Source organism: Tamandua tetradactyla, chromosome 2 (assembly GCF_023851605.1).
Source record: "Tamandua tetradactyla isolate mTamTet1 chromosome 2, mTamTet1.pri, whole genome shotgun sequence".
In the NCBI taxonomy this organism is placed as follows: domain Eukaryota; kingdom Metazoa; phylum Chordata; class Mammalia; order Pilosa; family Myrmecophagidae; genus Tamandua; species Tamandua tetradactyla.
Genome location: NC_135328.1, coordinates 201,440,076 through 201,463,643, shown reverse-complemented (window position 1 = coordinate 201,463,643; position 23,568 = coordinate 201,440,076). Strand labels below are relative to the sequence as shown.

Below are 23,568 nucleotides of genomic sequence, written 5' to 3'. Positions count from 1 at the left end.
AGGGGACTTTGGTTCAGTTTATGATTCAGTGAAAAATTAACATTGGGTTCAGTTCAGAGTCCAGCTAGTCAGTTCAGTTTGTTTTGACTTTGTTTAGGTACCCAGCTAAAGGGCAGCCTCCAGGTCTTTATTTTTTTTCAACAAACAAGCTGGTCACAAGAGAGAATTGACTATGACCCAGCCTGGCCTGCAGGGTTGATGAGGGACAATGGAAGGCCCCAGGGCAGGGATAACAGCCGTCCGTGACTGTCACTGACTAGTAATAGTAATGAGCCCCACCCACTTTAGGGGATGAAACTGAAGCTTCGGGGTTTTAAGAATCTTGTGGTACCAGAATTTGGATTTAAGCAATCTGACTCTAGAACATGCACTCCTAATCCCTGGGTTACACTATCTCCTTAACAAGAGTCCCTACAAGAAAATATGGCCAATTTACCATGAGCTGGGAGAGGAAGGAATTGCGGGTTTCGCCATATTTCCAGGCAGACATTCAATTTGTTCAAAATTCTGAGCTGTGTTTGCATCAGGATATGGAGGGAAATCTTCCATGTCTGGCTCTTTGGAAACTCATCATTCAACCTAACCTGGGAAGTGGGGAGGAGTAGCTATGAGTCAAGTTTTACAGAAAGTCAGAAGAGGGAACAAGTAACTGTTTCCAGAGGAGGTGACATTTGCCCTACACATTCAAAGCAACAAACTGGACCGAGTGCCTAGGAGACTGAATGTATCACATGCCCTGCTCTTGGATCCAGGTTTCAAACCGACTGCAGTTTCTCTGATTTGAGGATTTACCTACATGGAATTCTCCCGGTGCTTGTTAAAAAGTGATTCCTTCCCTTTCCCTGAGAATCTGATAAAGCAGGGCTGGGTGTGGCACCCAGGTGATTCTGATGCATACAATTTTGTCAGGTGAATGAGGGAAGGAAATCAGTCCGGTAGGTGGCGGGGACAGTATGGACAGTGGCTCGAGAGTCCCCAGTAGCCTCAGACACTGAATTCTGAGGTGGGAAATCCTGTCCGTGTGAAACACAACAGGGCCTCATAAGTATTTGTTAATATTCTGGTTCCCAAGATAGAAGCGACTGGAGAATCAAAAGGAAGCTAGGAAGTCAAGAGGAAGAAGAAAAAGATGTCTCTGGGGGGATAAAAATTAACTTTCTGAAAAGTTGTCAGGGAAAAGGAAGCTCCTTCTAACACGGAGTTGGTGGGGGGGCAGGCCGCTGCGGGGAAAGGCGATGAGTCCTGGGGCCTGCAGCGAGGAAGACGGCGGGAGGTGCCTTCTCCCCTCCCCAGGCTAGCCAAAGGCATGAGGTCACTTGGCATCGCCCCAACCGCAGCTGCGGAGGACGCGCGACGCTGCGGCGGGAGGCGGTGTCAGGCTCGGGTCCCCTGGGGAATTTCCCTTCCGCCCCGAGGGAGGCGTGGCTCGGCGCCCCGCCCACCGCCCGTACCACCCCCACCGAAGCCACGCCCCACATAGTAGCAGCTGGAGGTGCCAGAGGGGTCCCGCGGCCTCCCCACCCGGAGACCACGCCCCAGAACTCAGGCCTCCCCATTCCTCTGAGGAGTCAGGCTTTGGCCCCGCCCCCAGTCCGAGGCCCCGCCCTGTCGCGTCCCGCCCAGCAGTTTGAAGAGGCTCAGGCTGCTGCTGCCGCCGCGGAGTCGCGCGCGGGGCGTGGGGCGTGAGGCGTGAGGCGTGAGGGTTGAGGCTGTGCTGCAGAGCTGAGGCGCTGAGGAGCCGAGATCGCCGCGAAGTCGACCCCCGGACTCTCGAGGGAAGCGCAGTGCGCGGGAGCCGGCCCCCAGAGCAGCCCCGGAGCAGGAGTCGCCGCCGTCTGCGGAGCCTAGTCGAGCCGGCCATGGCGTTGTCGATGCCACTGAACGGGATGAGGGAGGACAAAGAGCCCATCATAGAGCTCTTCGTCAAGGTGAGCGCTCGCCTCGGGGCACAGCCCCTCTGAGCCCGCGGCGCCCGCCTGGCCGCGGGGACGGTGTCCTTAGGCGCGTGGCGCCTCGCAGCCCCGGCGCCCCGAAGCGCCCCCGCGCGGCGTCCAGCACCGGGATTGAGGGAAACGCTGGTCCCTGCGCCCCCGGCCCATTGTCTCGGGGGCACCCGCACCTTCCGGCCGCCGAGGGCCAGTCGAGGGAGCCGGGGTGGGAACCGGGTTGCGGTCACCGTCCCCAAGCCGTGCAAGCTCCAGCGGACGCCAGACCACGGTCCGGCGCCCTGGTGGGTTGGGAAGGGCCCGTGCGGTGGGGCGAGCCTCTCGCGGCCCCGGACCCTAGAGGCCCCACCCCCCAGCACGAGGGCGGAGGAGGGTCCTGTCACCCACCCCCACTCCGGCGCTCGGCCTCGGGCCCGACCCCACCCCTCGGCCGTCCGAGTGCAGCCCGGGCCAGGGAGCGGGAGCCGCGCGCCAGTCCGGAGATGATAAACTGAACTTCTTTGAACGGTTTTTGAAAGAACGTTTCGCTCTCCGCTGGTGTAAAACTGTAACTGTAATTTTCGAGGCAGTTTCTAAGGCAGGCACTCCTGGGCGTCCGGAGAAGCCCGAGATTTCCCTACTCGAGTTTTCCTTTCTTAGGTATTTTACCACCATCTGGTTTTCTTGTTTCTCAAACGCCGAGTGTTTCGTATGATGCAACGTTTTGGCTGCTGCCTCGGGAAAGATTGTGCTCTGCCCTTTTGTTTTGAAAGAAAAAAAACTGATGAAGGAAAGAGTAATTTGTTTGGGCTTTAATGGGTTGCTTCTCTCCACGCTTGCTATTTCGGTTTTTGCGTCTTGGAACTACCTTTTTGTTCACAGATTCTATCCTCTTCCCTTTGCTTTTATTCTTTAATATTATTCATTTTAGCAGAGGAGAGAGAGAGTGGACGTTATGAACTTCTGGATTCAGCTGTCTTCTTCAAAACTTCTTTAAAATCTTCGAGATTCCTTTATAAGAAGCCAGGCTTATTAAAGCCAGACAATATATTGGAAAGTTAACAGGAATATAGGACTATTTTGTTCTTTTTTTATGAGGTTTATTTTGAAGAAAGGAAGACATTGAGGGGTGTGTTTTGAGAGATGGAGAAAAATGATCTGCAAGTGATTGAAGCACTGTTTTAGAATTTTCTTTCACTATATCAGTTTTAGGAACATTTTGGTCCAGGAAACTGAAATAGTAGACAGGTATAGAACCTCCAAAGTATCTTTACGGTGTCTCAGTAACATTGGGTGGCAGATATAGTACTTTGATGGTTTGAAAACTTGTAGGAAGGAACCTGAAATCAGAGAAAGGAAGAAAGAAGAGAGGAAGGTAGCTTGGAGAAGGATGGGACAAAAGAGCAGAGTTCAAAAAAATTTTACTGAACTAGGAATAGAAAAGAATTACCATAAACTCAAAAGGTATATCCACTAAAAATCTAAAAAAACTGGATACTTTTTTTTTTTTTTTTTTTGCTTGGGGAGGTACTGGGAAATGAACGCGGAATGAACGCGGTCTCTCATGGCAGGCGAGAGCTCTGCCTGCTGAGCCACCATGGCCCGCCCAAAAATTGGATACTTAATGGTGAAACTTCAGAAGAGATACTAAATTTAGAATCAGATAAGGGTACTATCTGTTGTGGCTTCTGTTCCGTAGTGTACTGGAGGTCCTATCCAATATAATAAGAGAAGAAAAAGAAATGAAGATAAGAATTAGAAAGGAGATCAATGCCTAATGCCTTGTTAAAATAAGAAAATATTTGCAGTCCACCCAAAAGCATCCTTCTTACCATTAGTTGTGGTAAGCCCTTTTCGGGGGCTTGGTGGCAGAGAACCAGAGTTCAGGTCACAGTTCTGTCCTCATTCGCTGGGTTGCCCTAGACAAGTTGTTTCTCCTCTCTGAGATGTATTTTCTTCATTTGTGCAACAAGAGATGAATATTTTCTACTGCCTTGTAATTCTGCATAGGTAAAACTTTGTGCTGATAGACAGCAAGATAGTTGTTTGAGGGGAGGAAAGAGAGACAGATAAATTGTGGTAAAGAATATTCTTGATTTCTTTTCAACCTATGTGTGGGAAATGCACATAGGGGAAAATACAATATCTTGAAAGCAGTAAGGGCAGAAGCTGAAGTTGTCCAAAGTGTGTGATGATTATTCTGCCAAGAGGAGTCTGAGTTTGCAGTAGAACACTATTAAAGCACATAGCATTGATAGAATAATTAGAAATTTGGGGGGGGTTGGTTTGCAGAGGTGTATGAAAGGATATTGAGACTACCTTTCTAGGAGCCAACTTTCAATTTAAGAGAATTGTGCTTTCTAACTAGTGTGACTAGACTTGCAGCTATGTTTCCTTCCTTGTGAATGTTGTTTTTGGAGCTTTCCATCCATAAGCCTAGTAATTTCCCATCACCTATAAAACAGTGGTTCCCCATTTTTGTTTATTTCAACATACAGTGTAAGATACCATCCATGAATAAAAGAGGCTTACAATGGCTGTCATCTTTAATAGTTGAAAGCCCTCTTTCCCACCTTATGCCTTATAAGGGCATAAATCTGACCTGTGCCTAGATTTCCAATCCAGTTTGTTCATTTACTGATTATATGTCCCAGGCATGTTACTGAACCTATCTGCCTCATCAGCACAATTGGCATATTGACAGACAAACCTCATGAAATTAAATTTGTTCATATATACAGTATGTAATATGTTTAGAACAGTATCTAGCACACAGTAGGCAAATAAATGTTAGTTACTTGACACTTTGCATGTAAGTATTTATATGCAGATGTCCCTTACCAGGTGGACATGTAATTCCTTGAGAGTAGGGTCGTGCATTGTTCATGCTCTCTGGATCATAAGAGGGCACCAGATGTTTGAGCTGAGATTTCTTCCTTCCTCTTTTTTGCTGTCAATATATGTGTCTGACCTCCTTTCAAATTGGAAACCTGACAGAGTTACATCCTGACAGTCTGAGTCAAACTTTTGGCCCATAGTCCAAATTTCCCTATCCTCCAGCTTCCAAAACCCTATATGGTTTTATCTATACACTTCTTTTTTTTTCATTACTTAGTCCTTTTAGTCTTTCATGTATTCTATCATATTTTCCACTAGTATTTCTTCTTGGCTATGTTTAGAATTTGGGGAACCAAGATTTATGTATTGAAAAAGAGTAAATATTAACTAATGAACCACAAAATGAAAAAAGATGGGAAGAGAGTGGATTTTTCTTTTACTTGTGTTAGCCCAGCTCCTACTGACTGACACGGTTGCCTCCCCCATTCCTCACCAGTAGCTTGGTATAAGGTAGTTCCCTTTGCAGAGTTTAGTTTTAGGGGCTGGAATTGAACCTTACTGGCATACCATTTTGAATTGGGGCAGTACTGTTGGCAGTAGTCACTAAGCTGCTGCAGTTGGTCTGCTGGTTGTGTAACACATAAGAATGGCTATTTCTTTTGAGATATTTGGCAGAGGTTTTTAATACGCATGGACCCTGAAGCCAGACTGCTTGGTTTGAACCCTGGCTTTTAGTAGTTTGGTATCAGGCAGGTCTTGGAAGCTCTCACTGCCTCTGTTTCTTGACCTCTAATATAAGGATAATAACTGTTTCATGGGGTTGCTAAGAGGTTAAATGCTAATTTATGTGTACTAATTAAGGCATTTCAAGGTGCTGTAATATATGACCCCCCATACCAATGACTAAAACAAATAGACCTTTATTTCTTTCTCACCTAGTAGTTGAGAGAGGATGTTCTAGATGCTGGGATGTTGTCCTTCTCGGAGTCATTTAGGGACCAAGTTTCTTTCCAGTTTGTTCTTCCAAAGCACTCTTCTTAGTTGTCAAAGCTGGTGGCACAAGTCCTGGTTGTAGTGAGTGGGAAATGGAGAGTATGGAGGGGGCACATCTCTCGTAGGAGCTCAGCTCCAAAATTCCTTGGGATTTTCTTCCCAAGGAATGACTTGGACACTACCTTTCACATTCCTCTGGAGAGGAGTTACTCATATGGCCTCACCTAACTACAAGGAAGCCTGGAAAATGTGGTCTAGCCATATACTACTACATATAAGGCATTAAGAACTGTGTCATGCAGTAAGCACCTATTTTTGTTGATGATGGTAATACTATTCTTAAATGTGATCTTCACTGATAAGGTTCAGAGTGTTCTGTAAATCCTTGAAATTATATATACAATTCTACGTGAGTCTTTTTTCCTGGAGGTTCCGAAGCACTGTTCTAAAAGAAGTAAACAATGGGATTTTGAGTATCTAGAATGAATAATTCATATATGTAAGGTATAAAAGAAGGGATTGGATGAACACGAAGGTCACTTCCAGTTCTGTTTATCTGTGACTTAAAGTAATTACTGTGCATGAACTAAGTGCCTAGTACTGAGTTAGTTACTATGGAAGATATAAGAAATTATTGTAAATATCCTGTCTTTATAAATTTTATTGGAAAGATAAAAACAATATAATATGGTACTTGTTTAAGAAGCCAAGTGTGGTTTACATTAAGGTGGGCTAGAGGATGTGGGGAAGATGTAAGTAAGCTTGACCTTGAACAAGGGGATGGTTTAGGTAGATTGGGAATGTTCACTTTTGACATCATTTGTAAATTCTGTGCAGGGAACAGTTGATAGATTGATCTATTTGAATGGAGGAAGAATCAGGAATGATCAAATCCATGATACTGGGAAGATAAGTTATTTAGAACTTGAGGATGAGACTTAATATCTAACTTAAGTTTTTGCTATATATTACAAATTTCCTAGCCTTATCCATCCTCTCTACACTTATTTTCTGATTGCTGATCTTCTCTGATTGCTGTTCTTTCAGCAATAGGTAGCAAGTGAGAAGATACGAATGTACTGTAGAGATGGACAGGCTCTTGCTATTTTGCCAGTACAAAGTGGGAGCTCTTTATTTTTCGTTTTGAGGGCAGGCTTCAACCCTCTTTTTTTTGTATGTTTTATGGTGGTGGTCACATTTCATTCTTCTTCCATTTGAGTATCCCGTTATTGCAGCACCATTTGTTGAATTTTTTTTTTGTTGTTTGTTTTGTGGAAAGTGCATGGGCCAGGAATTGAACTTGGGTCTCCTGCATGGCAGGCGAAAATTTTACCACTGAACTACCCTTGCACCCACCCTCTTTTTGTTTTTTAAACGCAGAGCAAATGAAATAAGTTTTCCGTAGGAAATGATGCTGAGACTTTTGTTATAATAAATGAACAACGAAAAAAATCTCAACATCAAAACATTATTACCTTGAAGCTAATAGATTTACATTCATTTGACATTTCCACAGGAAAAAATCCAAGAGGTAGAAATAAATGTAAAATGTTAAGTTAATGGAACTCTTGTTTTTTTTTTTCTTACTTTTTGCCTGAACTATTCCTAAAGACCTAACAATGCTAATTTTTGGCAAAGGCCAAGGTGATTTTGGTTAAATGTAAAATTCCAGGAGAAATGGGGCTCAGATTGGAGAAGAGACCAGGCTTCTGAGCCAAGGATGGAGCACATGAGAAGCCTAAAAGCATGTACAATGAACGATAAGAAAGAAGCAATCAGGAGAGCTTGCCTGTCACTAAAAGTCCCAATTGGTTTGAAAGGAGGGTTACAGGGGTGCCTAGAAGCCAATAAAAGGAAGAGTAAGCAAGACTTTCCCATTTCCTGTTTCATTAGAGATGTGGAGCCTCCAGTGTTCTGGAGTTTCCCAAATAGGGAAGTAGTAAGTCCATAAAAGGGAAATGTTTTGGTATGGGAAGTGTGATTAAGGCATGAGTTAAGATCTTGATCAAGCAGGGGAGTAAGTCAGGATGGGTTTGCCCATTTTAGAAGCTCTTACAGAGAATGGAAAGGGAATTTTTGAAGGAAAAGTAACATTCAGTTCATGATTACGAACCATCTAAGTATGATTTAACAGAAACCAAAATTTAATTCAGGGCATCAGTTTATGAATTTTCTTGGAACTTTGAATCCTGCTGTCTTTTTTGAGTCTTGATTTTTGTTCCCCAGTGTTTAGTGCCAAGTATTGGTATAAAGAATACGTATTAACCTTGTTCGGATTCTATTTTTCCCCCTTTATTTAAAATACAAAACCAAGTGAGACTGTATTAGTATTAGTCTAATTCTAAATTTTTATAAGTGACAATTTAATGTAGATATGTATGACTGCATTTGAAAGTTGTGCCAAAGATAGGATAGAGGTATCTTAAATTTCAACATTAGTGTTTAAAGAAGTAATGGTACTAAAAGCAGGACCAAGTATTGGCCTAGAAGCTCATCATGAATCTATTTTGTAATTTTAAGCTGCCTGTCATAGATTTTTTGCTTTTCTTGAAGCTGAAATACAGTGTGACTCTAAGCTAGGAGTGTAACAGGTTTCCTTCTACCCTTTTTATTTTGTAATAAAATTTTTACTTTTGGCTTTATGTAGAAGAAAAAAAGCTCGGTGAACACTGGCAAATACAAAACCACTTATATGAAAGCTGCAGTAATTAAGTAGTTCTAAGCACAAATGAATCCTCTGTATGTTTTCTTCTACTAACAACCAGGCACTTAATTTTGGAAGTAGAGATCAGGCTGTTGTGCTCCTTCAGAAAACTAGAAGAGTGGTAGCTGTGAGACTGTATATGGGCTGGTAGGGAGAAAAATGTTAGACTTAAAAATGAAAATTTTGTCATTAAATATAGCATACTGTCAAGACTGAATTCAAAGTTTCTCACACATAAAATTCCACAGAGTATGCAGTTTTTATTACTCACTGTTCAAGGTTACTGAATATTTTAGTTAACACAAGAAGCCAAAATTTTGGTTTAGCAATATTTCGGAGTTGTTGATTCTTCATTAAATCATATAAAAACTTCATTACAGACTTTTGTAATTGTCAGTAGGGCCCTTGATTATAAAAACAACTTTTTAAAAATGGCTTAGCATAGTAGTATTTAACCTTATTCTGGTTTTTAGTTTAAATATTGGCTCTAAATATGAAAATAGTCATAACCTTTCTGCTTTTAGGTATATGTACATATGTGTATTATGCTCTTAAAAATAAGTGTTTTTCCCCATTGTAAAAGCTACTATGTTTGCTGTAGAAAACTTAGTAAACACAGAAAAGAACAAAATAAAAATAGAAAGGATTCCTGTTGTTTTTTTGTTATATGTAGTAGTTTTTTTCATAAACTTGCATGATTTATTGATGAGAGTTTATGTACTATTATTTAATGTTCTTCATGGCAGCAGAATACTTGGGTGAATGAAAAATGAAATGCAATCTAATATGTTTTAAGTGAATTGGTTTGAAGAAAGTTTACTTTACACAGGTCTTTAAGCATTAATTATCCTAACAGAGAAAGAAGAGCATTTGCCCTGTTTATTTGCTTTTATGTTGGAACTCTGTCAATGCCTAGAATTGGTTATAAAATAGGTATTGATTAATTGGTTTAAGGGTAGGCCCTCTCTTTATACTCCTTAGGAGAAATCTGTTCTAAAAATCCAAATTATTTTTTATTATTGATTTCTTTTCTCAGTATCTGTGTAATGGATAAGGTATGCCCATTTTACAGTTGGAGGGTATAAGATACAGTCTTTGTTTAGGAATAGTCTAGCACAGTACTGGTATCATAACAGAAGCAAACATTAATTGAATACTTTCCATGCACGATGGATTGGAGAGATAAAGGAATAAGAACAGGCCCTTTGTCTTCAAGGAGCTCAGAATATAGCCTAATGAGCAGTCAGGTGGTTAGTATCTGAGCCATTGTTGATGGTGGTTGTCAGAATCGCAGCACCGTTTTCTTCCTATAAGAGACACTGACATTTTGTCTCATGTACTTTTTTAATCAAGTAGAATTAAAGCCTTAAGAAATTATTTGTGTGGCAATGGAAAAGAGATAATTGACTTAAAGATAAGTGAAATGTTTATGTTATATTCTAACAGGTGAAAGGAAATTAGTTATTACTGAATCAGTTAAGTGTGGTTTATTATCATGTATTCAAAGAAATAGATCTTTTCCCTCAATAATTAGTTGTGTGTTATATTCTGCAGTTTTAATCTGGATAAAAGGAGCCTCAGACACAAGGTTTTCATGGTCGCATAGTCACATTGTAAATGTTATATCTTTATACAGTTGTCTTAAAGAATTAAGGCTGGTGGAACACAGGCTCAACAGTTTCAGGTACTTCCTTCCAGCCACTCCAATGCACCATAAGCCAAAAAGGAATATCTATATAATGCATAGGAAAAACTTCCAGGATAAGCTCTCCACTCTGTTTGAAATCTCTCAGCCACTGAAGCTTTATTTTGTCATTTCTCTCTTCCCCCTTTTGGTCAAGAAGGCTTTCTCTATCCCTTGATGCTAGGTCCCAGCTCCTCTTGGGAATTCTGTTCCACGTTGCCAGGGAGATTTACGCACCTGGGAATCATGTCCCACTTAGAGGGGAGGGCAGTGAGTTCACTTGCCGAGTTGGCTTAAAGAGAGAGGAAAGCTGGGCTTGCCTCAAATCTTAAATAAATCCTACTTTCCCTAGTTGTTTACCTGATTATATAGAAATACCTTGATCTGGCATTCAGAGTTTTTCATATCATGATCCCAACTTGTATTTCCAGCCTTATCTCCCACTGCAGCCTCCAATAAACCTCATATTCTAGCTAGATTGGTCCTTAGCATGCTCTATATTTTTCTGCTTTCATGGAAGATTTTTGTTGATGTTTCCTTCACTTGAAATACCTTTGACTTCTTCATTCTCTCACCTCTATCCCAAATTCCATTCTGTCAGAATAATATCCATTCTTCATTTATTTTACAAATATTAAGGCACTGTTCTAGGTGCTGAGACGCCTCAATGAACAAAGTCCCTGCCATTGTGAAGATGATATTGTAGGCAAATGATAAACAGGTACTAGTGATAAGTTCTATGAAGAAGTAGGGTAGTGTTTTGATTTTCTAAAACTGCTGGAATATAATGTACCAGAATTGCATTGGGTTTTATAAAGGGGATTTATTAAGTTACAAGTTACAGTTCTAAGGATGTAAAAATGTCCAAATTAAGGCCCACCAAAAAGGGTACCTTCACTTTTAGAAAGGCTGATGGAGTCTGGGGTTTCTCTTGTCACCTGGGAAGACACATGGCAATGTCTGCTGTCCTTCTCTCTAGGCTCCTGTTTTCAAAGGGCACTCTCAGCATTGCCAAGCCTCTGTGTCTAGGCCTCTGCTCTCTGTGTGGGCTCTTGTAAGAACTCCAGTAAACTAATTAAGACTACCTTGAATGGGTGGGACTACATTTCCATGGAAATAATCTAATCAAAAGGTCCCACCCACAATAAGTCTGCACAAGAGTAGATTAAAAGAGTGTGGCTTTTCTGGGGTATAACAGTTTCAAACCAGCACAGGTAGTGTAGAGAATGATAAGAGATGCTGTTTTTGACTTAACAGGATCATTCTGGTAGCCCTGTGAGGAATAGACTATAGGGAGGCAAGGATAGAAGTGTGGAGACTATTTCAGTAATTCAGGTAAAAGGTGATGGTGACTTGGATCCAGGTAGATCCAAGGTACGGGGGTGAGCAGTAGTCTGATTCTGGATATATTTCTCAGGTGGAGATAACAGGATTTCCTAATGGGTTGAATGTGGAATGACAGAGAAAAGAGGAGTCAAAGATGATTCTGAAATTTTTGTCCTGAGCGACATAGACAGGATGAAGTTGCCATGAACTGAGATGGAGAAACCCATGAGAAGTGCTGGTTTGTGAAGAGATCAGGAGTTTAGGTTTTTTTTTTTGTGTGTGTGTGTGTGTGTGTGTGTGTGTGCTTGCATGGTGGGAGGTCACATATCATTCATTTTCCGTGTGAGTATCCCGTTATTGCAGCACCATTTGATTTCTTTTTTTTTTTTTGAAAGTGAATGGGCTGGGAACAGAACCCAGGTCTCCCGTATAGCAAGTGAGAAGTCTACCACGGAACTACCCTTGGACCCCAGGATTTTAGTTTTTGACATGTTAAATTTGAATATGTTAAGACCTCCTGAGCCTATAGTTTAGTGGTTGAGACTTATGTTATAGAAATGTACCAATAAGTCAGTATAAAATTACATTAAATGAAAGGACAGGGTGTTTTGAGAAAGAATGACAGGAAACCCAATTTAGATGGATGCCCAGTGAAGGTTTCTCTGAGGAAATCACATGTAGCATGAGTAGTAATTAGAAGAATGAGGGAACGAGCAGTCCAGTCTGGAGGAATTAGCATGTATCAAGAGTGGAAATCTTCAAGAAATTGAATGTTCAGTGTGTCTGGAATATAGAGAACAAAAGTGGGGGAGTAGAGTGAAAAATAGAGGAGGGAAGAGGAAGGGGAGGAGCATTAGATCATGGAGCTCCTTGTATGTCATATTATGAATTTTTTTTTTTTTTTTTTTTAAGAGAGGGAGGAAGGGAAGGAAAGAAAGAGAAGGAAGGAAGGGAAACATCTTTAAACATTTTCTTATTTTATTATATTTTGTTTGTTTGTTTGTTTTTTACATGGGCTGGGGCCGGGAATCGAACCGGGGTCCTCCGGCATGGCAGGCAAGCACTCTTGCCCGCTAAGCCACCGCGGCCCGCCCCCATATTATGAATTTTATCATGAGTAAAAAGGACAGTTCTTAAAAGGGCTTAAGCAAAGGAGTGACATGATTAGAACTGTATCTTAAGATGTGTACTTTGGTCGCTTTTTGGAGAATGATTGAGGAGAGGCAAGAGTTTCTACAAGGGAAACTTTGGAGACCGTTGCCATCAAGAAAGATGATTTTGGCTTGGATTAGGGTGGTGTTGAGTTTGAGATGACTAAGATGCCAAATGGAACTGTCTAGTAAGTAGTAAGTTGAACATGCAACTTTGCTCAGAAAGAAGTCTAGTTCGGGGAGAATGTTTGGTGTTTGTTTTGGTTTGCTAAAGCTCCTGGAATGCAATATGCCAGAAATGGATAGGCTTTTACAAAGGGGATTTATTTATTATTATTATTTTTAACTTTTTAAATTGTATAATAATATATGTACAAAGCAAAGAAAGAAAAAAGCAGTAGTTTTCAAAGCATTCTTCAACAAAAGTAGATAGGGTACAGATCCCAGAGTTTGTCATGGGCTACCGTACCATCATCTCAGAATTTTCGTTCTAGCACCAGAACATTGAAGGCTAGAAGGAATAAATATTTTTTTATCATCACAATTGACTTTTTTTTTTGTGAAAAATAACATATACAAAAAAGCAATAAATTTCAAAGCACAGCACCACAATTAGTAGTAGAAAAGATTTCAGAGTTTGGTATGGGTTTCAGTCCTTCTATTTTAGGTTTTTGCTTCTAGCTGCTCTTATATACTGGAAACTAAAATAAATTTCAGTATAATGATTCAGCAATCATATTTGTTTGTTAAACTCTTCTGGGGAAGGTTTTATTGGTTGCCATTGAGTCATGTCCTTGTGCCTTCTCCATCCATGAGGTCATACACTAGGCTCTGGGTTTACAGAGCTGAGTATGAGAGAGGCTGGCCTGCCCTATAGGAGCTCACATCTGTGGGGGAAGGGAGGGACTGAACTGCCTGGCTGTTTCTGCTATAGCAAGACATGCACATTCCTGAGAAACCTTGTGTTCTGCCAGGTCTCCATGAACACTCCCAGGGTTTGGGGGGAAAATGAGACAAAGAGCAGACCATTGAAACCTCTAGTTGGCAGATAGGGAGCCTCACTGCAACTTTTGATTTCACATTCATAAAAAACAAAGTACCTGCTGCCAGTGCTGAGGGCTCTCCCTTTTCTGCTGAAGGTTTTGATCTTGCTCCCACAGTTCTGGCTCTCCTTACCTAGGACAAATGCCCTCTGGCTCGGTGCAGCCTCTGGTGCACTGACATTCCCTGCTTCCCAGTTCCACTTGAGCTGATTCTCATGCTAGAAACAAGTATTGTATCAGGACCTTCTGAAGTGCCCAGTGTGACACGTGTTCTGAGGAAGGAGAGCAGGGTGTTTGGGCCTGAAATCAGGACCAGGTCCTGGGGTAGTGGAGGCTGATGTGGTTGGTTTATTTTTGTCTGTTCTGTGTTTGGTTCATTTGTTGGATCTTCTTTTACTCACCAAACCAGTAGCCACATCTTTGATCTGCATAAGACTCCTGACACTGAACCTGGAGGCTGCTGATAGTTTTGCATTTGCTTGGGCACGAGACTGCAAGGTTTTATTCTCACCCTTGGGTCTTCTTTTTTTTTAATTTATTAAACATACCAACATATAAACACACACATTCTTACCATATGATCATTCCATTCTACATATATAATCAGTAATTCATAATATCATTACATAGTTGTATATTCATCATCATGATCATTTCTTAGAATATTTGCATCAATTCAGAAAAAAGAAAAACAGAAAAAAAATCCATACATACTGTGGTAATTAGATTCATTTGTCAACTTGGCCAGGTGACGGTGCCTAGCTCTATTGCTGTGGACATGAGCCAATGGTAAGTGAACCTCATCTTTTGCTCATTACATCTGCAGTCGGCTAAGAGGTGTGCCTGCTGTAATTAATGATATTTGATTTAATTGGCTGGTGCTTAAATGAGAGAGCTCATCGTAGCACAGCCCAAGCAGCTCAGCATGCCTCATCTCAGCACTTGCAGCTCAGCCGAGGCTTTTGGAGATGCAGAAAGAAATCACCCTGGGGAAAGTTGTTGGAACCCAGAGGCCTGGAGAGAAGGCCAGCAGAGATCATCCTGTGCCTTCCCACATAAGAAAGAACCTCAGTTGAAAGCTAGCTGCCTTTCTTTTGAAGAACTAATGAAATAAATCCCCTTTTATTAAAAGCCAATCTGTCTCTGGTGTGTTGCATTCTGGCAGCTAGCAAACTAGAACACATACCATACCACTTACCCCTCCTTTGCATTGATTGCTAGCATTCAATGTACTAAATTTATTTTAACATTTGTTCCTCATATTATTTATTTATTTTTATTCCATATGTTTTACTCATCTGTCCGTAAGGTAAATAAAAGAAGCATCAGACACAGGGTTTTCACAATCAAGCAGTCACATTGCGAAAGCTATACCATTATACAATCATCTTCAAGAAACATGTCTGCTAGAACACAGCTCTACATTTTCAGGCACTTCCCTCCAGCCTCTCCATTACATCTTACCTAAAAAGGTGATATCTATTTAATGCATAAGAATAACCTCCAGGATAACAGCTCGACTCTGTTTGGAATCTCTCAGCATTGACACTTTATTTTGTCTCATTTCTCTCTTCCCCCTTTCAGTCAAGAAGGTTTTCTCAGTCCCTTGGTGCTGAGTCCCAGCTCATTCTAGAATTTCTGTTCCACTTTTCCAGGAAGGTCCACACCCCTGGGAGTCATGTCCCACATAGAGAGGGGTAGGACAGTGAGTTTGCTTGTTGTGTTGGCTGAAAGAGAGAGGCCACATCTGAGCAACAAAAGAGGTTCTCTTGGGGATCACTCTTAGGCCTAATTTTAAGTAGGCTTAGCCTATCCTTTGTGGGGTTAAGTTTCGTAGGAGCAAACCGCAAGATTGGGGGCTCAGCCTATTGCTTTGATTGTCCCAACTGCTTGTGAGAATATCAAGAATTCTCCACTTGGGGAAGTTGAGTTTTCCCCACTTCTCACCATTCCCCCATGGGGACTTTGCAACTACTTTTTTATTCACTGTGGGATTTATCAGGGCATCACTCTGGACAAACCTACAAAATCTCATGCCCTACTCAAGGTTCCATGTACTTATGGTGTTCAGTTAAGCTGTCCACATAAGTTATATTAGGAAATGCACTAGTCAAAATATAAATTTTGTGCCAAATAAACATTTTTTGCTTTAGTTTCACACATAAAGTTTTAAAATATTAATTGCCATCTATTTTCAACACCCTGCAGTATTGACATTCCTTTGTTCTTCCTCATGCAAAAACATTTTTAAATTTGTACATTTAGTCCCTATCTTTATACACTCTAGGCGTTCCTAGACTATACCATCTTAGTCTTTATCATATATCTTTCCAAAGGGGATTTATTAAGTTATAGATTTACAGTTCTGAGGCCACAATTATATCCAAATTAAGGCATTGATCAATAAGAGGATACGTCACTCAAGAAAGGCTGATCACTTCCCAGGTTTCTCTGTCACAATGAAAGGCACATGGTCTGCTGGCCATTTGCTCTCGGGTTTCATTGCTTTCAGCTCCTGGCTCCAGTAGCCTCATATCTGAGCTTCTCTCTGTGTCCAAGCATCTCTAAACGTCTGCGTCTAGGCATCTGTGTCAATGCTTTTAAGGACTCCAGTATGCTAATCAGGGTCACATCTCCATCTAATCAAAAAGTCCCACTCACAATTGGGTGAGTTATGTTTCAATGGAAACAACCCAATCAAAAAATCCCACCCAAACAAAAGGTTTGCCCCCCACAAGAATGGATTAGGATTAAGAATATGGCTTTTCTGGGGGTACCGAAACAATTTCAAACTAGCATGGTTTGATGACATATATATGATATGTAATATTTATTTAAAGTGAATGAGGACATTCTGTGGATGAGTGAAGAGTAAAGAAAGTGTCCAGGACCAAGTTGTGAGGAACTTCTAACACTTAGGGTTTAGGTAATGGAGGAAAAACCAGAAAAGAATGAGAAGGAGTTGCAATAGAGCAGTGTTCTGGTTTGCTAGCTGACGGGATGCAACACACCAGAGATGGATTGGCTTTTAATAAAAGGGAATTTATTTTGTTGGTTCTTCAGAGGAAAGGCAGCTAACTTTCCACTGAGGTTCTTTCTTAAGTGGAAGGCACAGGATGGTCTCTGCTGGTCTTCTCTCCAGGCCCCTGGGTTCCAACAACTTTCCCCGGGGTGACTTCTTTCTGCATCTCCAAAGGCCTGGGCTGAGCTGCGAGTGCTGAGATGAGGAATGCTGCTGAGATGAGGAATGCTGAGCTGCTAGGCTGTGCTACATTGTGTTCTCTCATTTAAGCACCAGCCAATTAAGTCAAACGTCACTCATTGCAGCAGACACGCCTCCTAGCCGACTGCAGATGTAATTAGCAACAGATGAGGTTCATGTACCATTGGCTTGTGTCCACAGCAACAGAACTAGGTATGCTCACCTGGCCAAGTTGACAACTGAATCTAAGTAACACAAGCAGTAATAATAGTAAGAGGAAACCATGAGAGTGAGGTGTATAGAAGCCAGCAGAAATTTTGAAGGAGAGTTTGACCAGTTGTGTCCCTACTGTGTATGGTCAAGTAAGATGGGTTTGTCAGCCTGGGAGTCATTGGTAACCTTGGCAGTAATAGCTTTGGTAGCGTGGTGGTGGTGGTGAAGCCGTGATAGAGAGGGCAGAAAAGTGAATCGAAGAAGGAGGGTTGAGTCAATGTACAAACTCTAACAAGAAACTCTTAAGAAGAGACAGGCTGGTAGCTGGAAGGGGATACATGTCAAGAGAAGGTTTTTATTTTAAAGTTTTGTTTATAAAGGACGAGTTATAAAAGAAGTGTTCATCTATATAGAGGTGGTAGGTTAAATAGAGGCATGATTTCATGAGTATCCTTCAAGGAGTTTCACAAATGCTCCTGTTCAATGAAGTCCCCCCAGTGATATACATTTCTCCTTCAAATGAACTTTCATTGCAACTTATTTATTTATTTATTTAATTTTTTACCCTTTAATTATTTGAGGCCAGTAAACTGTGAGGGAGAGATTTTGTTCCTCATCTTTATATGCACTAAAGCTCCAACACATTTTTTTTTAAGGCTCAACAATGTCATGTTCCTCCATTTCTTCATTCCAGATGCCAGAAGCATTTTGTTACTCTCTACTGAATAAAGAATCAAGTTCAAATTCAGATCTGGTATTCAAGGTCCTTCACAGTCTATCGCCAATTAATTGAACAAACTTATCTCCTACTTCTTATGTCTTACTCTTCAGCCACATTGAACTCTTCTTTCTTTTCTACTCCTTTGGACTATCCTGTTTGCCTGAAACAGCCTTTTCTACCCTATTCCCATCTGTTTAAATACTACAGTATCCTTTAAGTCTCATTTTAAGCATGTCTTCCTTCATTAATCCTTCAAGATTTTTATTTTATATTTCTTTTATATAACTTTTCTATTATCTACTGTGGAGACCCAGGGACTAGGCCCTGCCTCCATATTGAGAATAAGGTACTGTATGTAGCCATCTCTAATGACCAGGTCAGAATTTAAAAATCATCAGACCTCCTGGGGGTGGGGGTGGGGGTAGAATGTACAGATGGTGTTGTAAACAAAGCACTGAAGCATCCCTCCCTTGATCACTATTGATAACAAGCCTCCAGACCTGTGTATCACCAGACCCTGCTGAAACTCTGTTCTCATATCCAATGGAATGTCTTTGACCTAAACCCTTGTAATCTGTCCCTTGCACTCCCCGCCCCTTTGCGAAGCACAGACTTTTATTTTCTAAACGGCTGCCACCAGGAAATACCTTCTCCCATTTGTAAGTCCCAATAAAACCCATGCCTAACTCTGCCTAGCGTGTTCTTTGGTCTTGGGGCAGTACTGACCTGAGCTCTTCAAGAACTGGGTTGAAACATCTATCTTGTTTGATGTTTTTATTTATGTCTTATTTTTTTTTCTACAATAAAGTAAGCCCCTTGAAGGTAGGATCTCTTATTCATCTTTGCATCCATCGTGATATTTAATAGATTGCCTATCTCATAATAAACACTCAATAAATATTTTTATTGAACAAGTAAATGTACATTTAGTATAATTGATAGCCCTAACCCTACTGCTACTGATTATAGTTGACTAAAAATATTCTTAAAAATATGCTGTCCTTTGGAAAATATACCACATCTGTTTAACAGCAATATTTGATGAGTAGTTTGACAGAAAACAAAACATAGACTGGTTGAAATTTCTGGTAGATGCAGCATTCTTCCAGATTTGGTTTTATTATATGGGGATCCAGAGCCTGGGATTCCCCTCTGTTATTGAGAGCAGATCATTGCACGGAGCTGTCAGCATGACCAGGACAGGCATTAGGGTCATCAGACCTCTGCAATGGGGAAAGAATGTACAAATGATATCATAAACAAGGCATTGAGACTTCCGTCCCTTGATCACTGTTGATAACAAATCCCTGTGTCACAAGACCCTTCAGAAAAACTCTGTTCTCACCCTTGTCCTAAACCCGTATAAGTCCTTGCACTTCCCCGCCCCTTTTCCAGAATGCCCTGACTTCCATTTCCTGACAGCCCTCACTGGGGAAGAATCCTGTCCCAATCTTAAATCCTAATAAAATTCATATCTCACTCCATGCCTGACATATCTTTTGGTCTTCGTGCTGCCCCAACTGAAGCCCTCCAAGATCTGGGTTGGAACAATTACTAAAAACAGATCAATGACTTAGTGTAGATTTGGAGGGAGTGTTTTTGCCATTTCATTTGTCAACTTGTTATTTCTCAGAAGTTTTCTCATTTTTTTTCTGATGTGACATAATATTTTTCTTAAACATCTTTTGTTGTGAAATATACATATACAAAAAAAGCAATAAATTTCAAAGTACATTGTAACAAATAGTTATAGAACAAATTTTAGGGTTTGGTATGGGTTAACAGTTCCACAATTTTAGTTTTTTTCCTTCTAGCTGCTCCAAGACACTGGAGACTAAACGAAATATCAGTATAATGATTCAGCAGTCATACTCATTTGTTAAATCTTATTTCTGTGTTATAACTTCTCCTTTGATCCATCCCAATCTTTAGAGGTATTTGGACTATGCCCATTCTAATTTTTTCATGTTGGAAAGGGGTGTTGATAATGTTGGATAGGGGATAGAGCTAGTTTATATTCTTAGAGCGGCTGGTCTCTCTGGGTTTCAGGACTTACCTCGCCTAGGAACCCATCTGGAGGTTGTAGGTTTCTGGAAAGTAACCTTAGTGAATGAAACTTTTGTAGAATCTCAGAGCCCTAGGTGTTCTTTAGGGTTAACAGGAATGATTTTGGCTTGACGAAACTGGTAATTATAAATATCTAGCTGAAGCTTGCATAAGACTAGCCTTCAGAATAGCCTCTCAACTCCGTTTAAACTCTCTTAGCCACTGATACCTTATTTTGTTAACATTTCTTTTTCCCTCTTTTGGTCAGGAAGGTCTTTTCGATCCCATGTTGCCAGGGAGACATGACTCATGTAGGAGGGAGGATAATGATTGTACTTACCGAGTTGAGCTTAGAGGGTCCACATCTCGGCAACAAAAGAGGTTTTCTGGAAGTAACTGTTAGGCGTAACTATAGATAGTCTTAGCTTCTCTGCTACAGAAATAAGCTTCATAAGAGCAAGCTGCAAGATCAAGGGCTTGGCCTATTGATTTGGAAGTCCCTAATGTTTGAGACGGACGGTATCGGGTTTCCCTAGTGCTAAAGTTTAATAGTTCCTTATTTTTTCTTCTGTCCATCAAGGGACTTTGACAATACTTTTTTTTTTTGAGTTCCAATAAAACTTTATTTATGGGCAATGACATTTAATCACATGTAATTGTCACATGTTAGGAAATAACATTCTTTTTTAAAAATTTTTTCTATCCATTTGAAAATGTAAAGACCCTTTTTTTTAAAACTTTTTTTATTAATTAAAAAAAATTAACAGACAAAACATTTAGATATCATTCCATTCTGCATATACAATCAGTAATTCTTAATATCACATAGTTGCATATTCATCATTTCTTAGTACATTTGCATAGATTTAGAAAAAGAAATAAAAAAACAACAGTAAAAGAAATAAAATGATAATAGAGAAAAAAAAGACTATACATACCATACCCCTTACCCTTCGCTTTCATTTACCACTATTTCAAATGGAATTTATTTTAACATTTGTTCCCCCTATTATTTATTTTTATTCCATATGTTCTGCTCTTCTGTTGATATAGTAGCTAAAGGGAGCATCAGACACAAGGTTTTCACATTCACAGAGTCACATTGTGAAAGCTATATCATTGTTCAATCATCATCAAGAAACATGGCTACTGGAACACAGCACTACATTTTCAGGCAATTCCTTCCAGCCTCTCCACTACATCTTGAACAACAAGGTGATATCTACTCAATGCGTAAGAATAACCTCCAGGATAACCTCTCGACTCTGTTCGGAATCTCTCAGCCATTGACACTTTGTCTCATTTTACTCTTCCCCCTTTGGTCCAGAAGTTTCTCTCAATCCCTTGATGTTAATTCTCAGCTCATTTTAGGGTTTTTCTCAGTCCCTTGATGCTGAGTCTCAGCTCATCCCAGGATCTCTGTCCCATGCAGAGAGGGGGAGGGTGGTGAGACTGCTCATCATGTTGGCTGGAGAGAGAGGCCACATCTGAGCAACAAAAGAGGCTCTCTTGGGGGTGACTCTTAGGCCTAAATTTTAAGTAGACTTGACCTGTCCTTTGTGGGGTTAAGTTTCATGTGAACAAACTCCAAGACTGGGGGCTCAGCCTATAGCTTTGGTTGTCCACACTGCTTGTGAGAATATCAAGAATTCAACTTGGGGAAGTTGAATTTCTCCCCACTCTCACCATTCCCCCAAGGGGGCTTGCAAATGCTTTTCCAGTCACTGATCAAATCATTCTGGGATTCATCGGGGGATCACTCTGGACAAACCAACAAAATCTCATGCGCTACCTGAGATTCCAAGTACTTATGACATTCACTCAAACTATCTACATGAGTTATATTAGGAAATGCTCTACTCAAAATCTAAATTTTGTAACAAATAAACATTTTTTGCTTTAGTCTCACACATAAGGTGACATTTTAAAGTATTATCATCTGTTTTCAGCACCCTGCAATAATGGCATTCCTTTGTTCTTCCTCATGACAAAACATTTTTAAAATTTGTACTTTGTACATTTCACTATTATTATATGCTCTAGGCATTCCTAGATTATACCATCTCGATCTTTAACATCTATCTTTCTTTCTGATTTCATTTATGTCCCCAGCCCTTCTCCCTCTATCATTCTCACATGCAGCTTCATTCAGTGTTTTAATATAATGACATTACAGTTAGGTAGTATTGTGCTGTCCATTTCTGAGTTTTTGTATCCAGTCCTGTTGCACAGTCTGTATCCCTTCAGCTCCAGACAATACTTTTTAATTATCTGCCCAACATACTGTGGGATATATTTGGGTATCAATTAAGCTATACGGAATAACAAGCCTTCATGACGCTACTTAATTTAAAATCTATTAAGATCATGGTTCATAGTAATAGAACTTTATTTGACTCTAACTTTTAAAGTATGGCACATGCTTAAAATTGTGTTGCTTTTTGGTTATAGAATCTTCAAAATCAAAAGCAGGGGTTTTCTCCTGTTACTCAGACTTTGCAAGATTATTCTCCATAAGATAAACATTGTGTGTCTTTTCTCTGATTCTGAAACTAAGAACAGTCTTCCCTATAAATATAATGAAGTTCAAACCTAATTAAAATCTGCCTTTCAACATTTAGTTTGACCTCTTAAAAAACATTTTCTCTGCTTCTGATATTCTCTCCTGGTATTTTCAAGAATTTATGTCATTGCTTCCTTTATTACTGCCAGATATCCTTTTAAAGGTGGTGGTAAAGGGTATGATGTTAGGGCATTTGGATACTTGCCTACGTCCTTTTTTTTTGATAATATCTTGTGTTCAAGCAAATTTAGAATCCACTGGTGAAGCTGTAAATTCCTTTGTATTTACAAAGGAGTTTGTACCCCTCTCACTGAGATGCCTTTTTTTAAATAAACACGGAGAAGGTACAAATAAGTACCAATTTGAGCTGTCATTCATTAAACAAGCCTTTACTGAGTACCCACATGCCAGGAGCTGCCTTATGTACTGGAGAAACAAAGAAAATGGGTCTATAAGCTGCAGTAGACCAGTCGTGAGCTAAAATGTAGAAAAGAATACTATACATTATCATCTTAAAGGGGAAAATATTTTCCACAGGTGTCATCATAATTTACTTTATGAGGCCTTTTTTCATTGCTAGGAAGTTCTGGTTTATACATATTTAGAGTTGCTTATTCTCACTGACTTATTTTTCTGTTTCATTTCTCTAGTACATGAAATAGAAGCAATATATCTATAGGAGAGTATTTCAAACTTAATTGTAAGCATTTGGAGTGCTTTCTCTGCTCCAGGCACTGTGTTAAGTGTATGACATCCTCATTTTATTTTTATCCAATATAATATTTGCTGAAGGGTAATATACAGAAGCTTTCTTTTTTTCCTTGCACAGACTTGGGGTTCATTGAAAAAGAAGTAGTAAAAGATCATCTGAGTGTCTGGGGGAAAAAGCAAATGCCTATTAGAGTCATAGAAATTTTGTACACAAAACAAAACAAAACAGAGAAAGGCTAAAAAGGTGGAGCAAATCACCTCAGATAGCAAGGGCTCAGTTCCTATTTGCTCTTTTGATTTTGTGCCTTATAATTACTCGTACTCTAGATTGAAATGAAGAGATTTCCTTTTTTTTTTTTTTAAACTTTTAAAGTAAAGAAGATTGAAGGGAGAGTAAATAGCGTCTTGGTTCTGAGCATGTGGCTTCACAGCTACTGGGATGGTAAGT

General features: G+C 40.3%; 1 protein-coding gene across 3 annotated transcripts in view; it reads left to right on the top strand.

Moving 5' to 3' along the window:
* Positions 1 to 1,636: 1,636 nt before the first annotated feature.
* CLIC4 (chloride intracellular channel 4) overlaps positions 1,637 to 23,568 on the top strand; it is a 103,247-nt gene continuing 81,315 nt past the window's right edge. Inside the window, exon 1 of one of the 3 annotated variants that reach the window (XM_077150791.1) lies at positions 1,637 to 1,928. In XM_077150791.1, coding sequence (XP_077006906.1) covers positions 1,860 to 1,928 — 69 coding nt within the window. In that variant the 5' untranslated portion in view covers positions 1,637 to 1,859. Of the gene's footprint in view, positions 1,929 to 2,414; positions 2,586 to 22,002; positions 23,563 to 23,568 lie in introns of those variants that run through there. The other 2 variants (XM_077150793.1, XM_077150792.1) reach the window with 2 other exon arrangements.